This window comes from Heptranchias perlo, unplaced genomic scaffold, assembly GCF_035084215.1.
Source record: "Heptranchias perlo isolate sHepPer1 unplaced genomic scaffold, sHepPer1.hap1 HAP1_SCAFFOLD_1162, whole genome shotgun sequence".
NCBI classification, from domain to species: Eukaryota; Metazoa; Chordata; class Chondrichthyes; order Hexanchiformes; family Hexanchidae; genus Heptranchias; species Heptranchias perlo.
The window spans coordinates 45,430-51,860 of NW_027138388.1; the positions used below are offsets into that span (position 1 = coordinate 45,430).

Consider the following 6,431-nt stretch of genomic DNA (forward strand, 5'->3'; position numbering starts at 1 on the left):
AGGGGGAGAGCGAGCTCAGAGAGAGCGCGTTACAGGGGGAGGGCGAGCTCAGAGAGTGCGCGTTACAGGGGGAGGGCGAGCTCAGAGAGTGCGCGTTACAGGGGGAGGGCGAGCTCAGAGAGTGCGCGTTACAGGGGGGAGAGCGAGCTCAGAGAGTGTGCGTTACAGGGGGGAGAGTGAGCTCAGAGAGTCCGCGTTACAGGGGGGAGAGGGAGCTCAGAGAGTGTGCGTTACAGGGGGAGAGCGAGCTCAGAGAGTGCGCGTTACAGGGGGGAGGGCGAGCTCAGAGAGTGCGCGTTACAGGGGGGAGGGCGACCTCAGAGAGTGCACGTTACAGGGGGGAGAGTGAGCTCAGAGAGTGCACGTTACAGGGGGGAGGGCGAGCTCAGAGAGCGCGCGTTACAGGGGGGAGGGCGAGCTCAGAGAGTGCGCGTTACAGGGGGGAGGGCGAGCTCAGAGAGAGCGCGTTACAGGGGGGAGGGCGAGCTCAGAGAGTGCGCGTTACAGGGGGAGGGCGAGCTCAGAGAGTGCGCGTTACAGGGGGAGGGCGAGCTCAGAGAGTGCGCGTTACAGGGGGAGGGCGAGGTCAGAGAGTGTGCGTTACAGGGGGGAGGGCGAGCTCAGAGAGTGTGTGTTACAGGGGGGAGAGTGAGGTCAGAGAGCGCGCGTTACAGGGGGGAGGGCGAGCTCAGAGAGCGCGGGTTACAGGGGGGAGAGCGAGCTCAGAGAGTGCGCGTTACAGGGGGGAGGGCGAGCTCAGAGAGTGCGCGTTACAGGGGGAGAGCGAGGTCAGAGAGTGCGCGTTACAGGGGGGAGGGCGAGCTCAGAGAGTGCGCGTTACAGGAGGAGAGTGAGGTCAGAGAGTGCGCGTTACAGGGGGAGAGCGAGCTCAGAGAGTGCGCGTTACAGGGGGGAGAGCGAGCTCAGAGAGTGCGCGTTACAGGGGGGAGAGCGAGGTCAGAGAGTGCGTGTTACAGGGGGGAGGGCGAGCTCAGAGAGTGCGCGTTACAGGGGGAGAGTGAGCTCAGAGAGTGCGGGTTACAGGGGGGAGGGCGAGCTCAGAGAGTGCGCGTTACAGGGGGAGAGCGAGCTCAGAGAGTGCGCGTGACAGGGGGAGAGCGAGCTCAGAGAGTGCGCGTTACAGGGGGAGCGCGAGCTCAGAGAGTGCGCGTTACAGGGGGAGAGCGAGCTCAGAGAGTGCGCGTTACAGGGGGGAGGGCGAGCTCAGAGAGCGCGCGTTACAGGGGGGAGGGCGAGCTCAGAGAGTGTGGGTTACAGGGGGGAGGGCGAGCTCAGAGAGTGCGCGTTACAGGGGGGAGGGCGAGCTCAGAGAGTGCGCGTTACAGGGGGGAGGGCGAGCTCAGAGAGTGCGCGTTACAGGGGGAGGGCGAGCTCAGAGAGTGCGCGTTACAGGGGGGAGGGCGAGCTCAGAGAGTGTGGGTTACAGGGGGGAGAGTGAGGTCAGAGAGTGCGCGTTACAGGGGGGAGGGCGAGCTCAGAGAGCGCGCGTTACAGGGGGGAGGGCGAGGTCAGAGAGTGCGCGTTACAGGGGGAGGGCGAGCTCAGAGAGTGCGCGTTACAGGGGGGAGGGCGAGCTCAGAGAGTGCGCGTTACAGGGGGAGAGCGAGCTCAGAGAGCGCGCGTTACAGGGGGGAGAGTGAGCTCAGAGAGTCCGCGTTACAGGGGGGAGAGGGAGCTCAGAGAGTGTGCGTTACAGGGGGAGAGCGAGCTCAGAGAGTGCGCGTTACAGGGGGGAGGGCGAGCTCAGAGAGTGCGCGTTACAGGGGGGAGGGCGACCTCAGAGAGTGCACGTTACAGGGGGGAGAGTGAGCTCAGAGAGTGCACGTTACAGGGGGGAGGGCGAGCTCAGAGAGCGCGCGTTACAGGGGGGAGGGCGAGCTCAGAGAGTGCGCGTTACAGGGGGGAGGGCGAGCTCAGAGAGAGCGCGTTACAGGGGGGAGGGCGAGCTCAGAGAGTGCGCGTTACAGGGGGAGGGCGAGCTCAGAGAGTGCGCGTTACAGGGGGAGGGCGAGCTCAGAGAGTGCGCGTTACAGGGGGAGGGCGAGGTCAGAGAGTGTGCGTTACAGGCGGGCGGGCGAGCTCAGAGAGTGCGCGTTACAGGGGGGAGAGTGAGCTCAGAGAGTGCGCGTTACAGGGGGGAGAGCGAGCTCAGAGAGTGCGCGTTACAGGGGGGAGGGCGAGCTCAGAGAGTGCACGTTACAGGGGGGAGGGCGAGCTCAGAGAGTGCGCGTTACAGGGGGGAGGGCGAGCTCAGAGAGTGCGCGTTACAGGGGGGAGGGCGAGCTCAGAGAGTGCGCGTTACAGGGGGAGGGCGAGGTCAGAGAGTGCGCGTTACAGGGGGAGAGCGAGCTCAGAGAGTGTGGGTTACAGGGGGAAGAGTGAGCTCAGAGAGTGCGCGTTACAGGGGGAGAGCGAGCTCAGAGAGTGCGCGTTACAGGGGGAGGGCGAGCTCAGAGAGTGCGCGTTACAGGGGGAGAGCGAGCTCAGAGAGTGCGCGTTACAGGGGGGAGAGCGAGCTCAGAGAGTGCGCGTTACAGGGGGAGAGCGAGCTCAGAGAGTGCGCGTTACAGGGGGAGAGAGCGAGCTCAGAGAGTGCGCGTTACAGGGGGAGAGCGAGCTCAGAGAGTGTGGGTTACAGGGGGAGAGTGAGCTCAGAGAGTGTGCGTTACAGGGGGAGAGTGAGGTCAGAGAGTGCGCGTTACAGGGGGAGAGTGAGGTCAGAGAGTGTGGGTTACAGGGGGGAGAGTGAGGTCAGAGAGTGTGGGTTACAGGGGGAGAGTGAGCTTAGAGAGTGCGCGTTACAGGGGGGAGGGCGAGCTCAGAGAGTGCGCGTTACAGGGGGGAGAGCGAGCTCAGAGAGAGCGCGTTACAGGGGGAGGGCGAGCTCAGAGAGTGCGCGTTACAGGGGGAGAGCGAGCTCAGAGAGTGTGGGTTACAGGGGGGAGAGTGAGGTCAGAGAACGCGCGTTGCAGGGGGGAGGGCGAGCTCAGAGAGCGCGCGTTACAGGGGGGAGGGCGAGCTCAGAGAGTGCGCGTTACAGGGGGGAGGGCGAGCTCAGAGAGTGCGCGTTACAGGGGGGAGGGCGAGCTCAGAGAGTGCGCGTTACAGGGGGAGAGCGAGCTCAGAGAGTGCGCGTTACAGGGGGAGGGCGAGCTCAGAGAGTGCGCGTTACAGGGGGAGGGCGAGCTCAGAGAGTGCGCGTTACAGGGGGAGGGCGAGCTCAGAGAGTGTGGGTTACAGGGGGAGAGCGAGCTCAGAGAGTGCGCGTTACAGGGGGGAGAGCGAGCTCAGAGAGTGCGCGTTACAGGGGGGAGAGCGAGCTCAGAGAGTGCGCGTTACAGGGGGAGGGCGAGCTCAGAGAGTGCGCGTTACAGGGGGGAGGGCGAGCTCAGAGAGCGCGCGTTACAGGGGGGAGAGCGAGCCTCAGAGTGCGCGTTACAGGGGGGAGGGCGAGCTCAGAGAGTGCGCGTTACAGGGGGGAGGGCGAGGGTCAGAGAGTGTGGGTTACAGGGGGAGAGCGAGCTCAGAGAGTGCGCGTTACAGGGGGGAGGGCGAGCTCAGAGAGCGCGCGTTACAGGGGGGGAGGGCGAGCTCAGAGAGCGCGCGTTACAGGGGGGAGGGCGAGCTCAGAGAGTGCGCGTTACAGGGGGAGAGCGAGCTCAGAGAGTGCGCGTTACAGGGGGGGAGGGCGAGCTCAGAGAGTGCGCGTTACAGGGGGAGAGCGAGCTCAGAGAGCGCGCGTTACAGGAGGAGAGCGAGCTCAGAGAGTGCGCGTTACAAGGGAGAGCGAGCTCAGAGAGTGCGCGTTACAGGGGGGAGAGCGAGCTCAGAGAGCGCGCGTTACAGGGGGGAGAGCGAGCTCAGAGAGTGCGCGTTACAGGGGGAAGAGTGAGCTCAGAGAGTGCGGGTTACAGGGGGGAGAGTGAGCTCAGAGAGTGTGGGTTACAGGGGGGAGAGAGAGGTCAGAGAGTGCGCGTTACAGGGGGGAGGGCGAGCTCAGTGAGTGCGCGTTACAGGGGGGAGAGAGAGGTCAGAGAGTGCGCGTTACAGGGGGGAGAGCGAGCTCAGAGAGTGCGCGTTACAGGGGAGAGAGCGAGCTCAGAGAACGCGCGTTACAGGGGGGAGGGCGAGCTCGGAGAGTGCGCGTTACAGGGGGGGAGAGCGAGCTCAGAGAGTGCGCGTTACAAGGGGGGAGAGTGAGCTCAGAGAGTGCGCGTCACAGGCGGGCGGGCGAGCTCAGAGAGTGCGCGTTACAGGGGGGAGGGCGAGCTCAGAGAGTGCGCGTTACAGGGGGGGAGGGCGAGCTCAGAGAGTGCGCGTTACAGGGGGGAGAGCGAGCTCAGAGAGTGCGCGTTACAGGGGGGAGAGCGAGCTCAGAGAGTGTGCGTTACAGGGGGGAGGGCGAGCTCAGAGAGTGCGCGTTACAGGGGGGAGAGCGAGCTCAGAGAGTGCGCGTTACAGGGGGAGAGCGAGCTCAGAGAGTGCGCGTTACAGGGGGGAGGGGCGAGCTCAGAGAGTGCGCGTTACAGGCGGGCGGGGCGAGCTCAGAGAGCGCGCGTTACAGGGGGGAGGGCGAGCTCAGAGAGTGCGCGTTACAGGGGGGGAGAGCGAGCTCAGAGAGTGCGCGTTACAGGGGGGGAGAGCGAGCTCAGAGAGTGCGCGTTACAGGGGGGAGAGCGAGCTCAGAGAGCGCGCGTTACAGGGGGGGAGGGGCGAGCTCAGAGAGTGCGCGTTACGGGCATTACCTGCAAGTCGCTGGCGTTGGCAGCCAGTCCGGTCAAGGTTTGCTGCAGGCACGAGGTGAATTCTCGCTGGCTGGAGGGGTCGCTGCCTGCGACAGAGAAAACCAGTGACAATCTCCGCACACCAATCGCGGGGGCTGACGCCAAACTCACCGCGCGTCAGTTCTGAAATCTCCCGCAGGAGGGCGGCGGTCACAGAGCGGGGGGGAAAGAAGACTCCGCCACCGCCCCCTCCTGCTCCTCTCCCAAAGCGCTTACCGACTTTGGCCGCGATCTCCGACAGCTTGTGGAACTGTTCGACCAATTGGGGTTCCTGCACGGCCAGCTCCCGCATGGCGGTCTCAAACTCCTCGGACGCCTGCGTGGCGAGCTCAGCGTCGAACAACTCGTGGAAGAATCGCTCTTGGGAAGCGAAGAGAGATCCCTGAGAGAGAGAGAGAGACGGCAAGAAGAGGGCGTCAAGACAGTCCCGGGGCAGGCGAGCAGGGACAGGGTTAGATACAGAGTGAAGCTCCCTCTACACTGTCCCGTCAAACACTCCCCAGGTACAGGGTTAGATACAGAGTAAAGCTCCCTCTACACTGTCCCGTCAAACACTCCCCAGATACAGGGTTAGATACAGAGTAAAGCTCCCTCTACACTGTCCCGTCAAACACTCCCAGGGCAGGTACAGGGTTAGATACAGAGTAAAGCTCCCTCTACACTGTCCCATCAAACACTCCCAGGGTCAGGTACAGGGTTAGATACAGAGTAAAGCTCCCTCTACACTGTCCCGTCAAACACTCCCAGGGTCAGGTACAGGGTTAGATACAGAGTAAAGCTCCCTCTACACTGTCCCATCAAACACTCCCAGGGCAGGTACAGGGTTAGATACAGAGTAAAGCTCCCTCTACACTGTCCCATCAAACACTCCCAGGGCAGGTACAGGGTTAGATACAGAGTAAAGCTCCCTCGACACTGTCCCATCAAACACTCCCAGGGCAGGTACAGGGTGAGATACAGAGTAAAGCTCCCTCTACACTGTCCCATCAGACACTCCCAGGGCAGGTACAGGGTTAGATACAGAGTAAAGCTCCCTCCACACTGTCCCCTCAAACAATCCCAGGGCAGGGACAGGGTTAGATACAGAGTAAAGCTCCCTCTACACTGTCCCATCAAACACTCCCAGGGCAGGTACAGGGTTAGATACAGAGTAAAGCTCCCTCTACACTGTCCCGTCAAACACTCCCAGGGCTGGTACAGGGTTAGATACAGAGTAAAGCTCCCTCTACACTGTCCCATCAAACACTCCCAGGGTCAGGTACAGGGTTAGATACAGAGTAAAGCTCCCTCTACACTGTCCCATCAAACACTCCCAGGGCAGGTACAGGGTTAGATACAGAGTAAAGCTCCCTCTACACTGTCCCATTAAACACTCCCAGGGCAGGTACAGGGTTAGATACAGAGTAAAGCTCCCTCTACACTGTCCCGTCAAACACTCCCAGGGCTGGTACAGGGTTAGATACAGAGTAAAGCTCCCTCTACACTGTCCCATCAAACACTCCCAGGGCAGGTACAGGGTTAGATACAGAGTAAAGCTCCCTCTACACTGTCCCATCAAACACTCCCAGGGCAGGTACAGGGTTAGATACAGAGTAAAGCTCCCTCTACACTGTCCCGTCAAACACT

General features: G+C 62.5%; 1 protein-coding gene across 1 annotated transcript in view; it reads right to left on the reverse strand.

Annotated features, from left to right (window-relative positions):
• The window catches only part of pex19 (peroxisomal biogenesis factor 19), a gene marked incomplete at its 5' end in the record, with an annotated part of 29,317 nt that extends 24,130 nt beyond the window's left edge, over positions 1-5,187 (reverse strand). Inside the window, 2 exons of the mRNA XM_067976953.1 lie at positions 4,767-4,852; positions 5,022-5,187. Coding sequence (XP_067833054.1) covers positions 4,767-4,852; positions 5,022-5,187 — 252 coding nt within the window. The remainder of the gene's footprint in view (positions 1-4,766; positions 4,853-5,021) is intronic.
• Between the last annotated feature and the right edge of the window lie 1,244 nt (positions 5,188-6,431).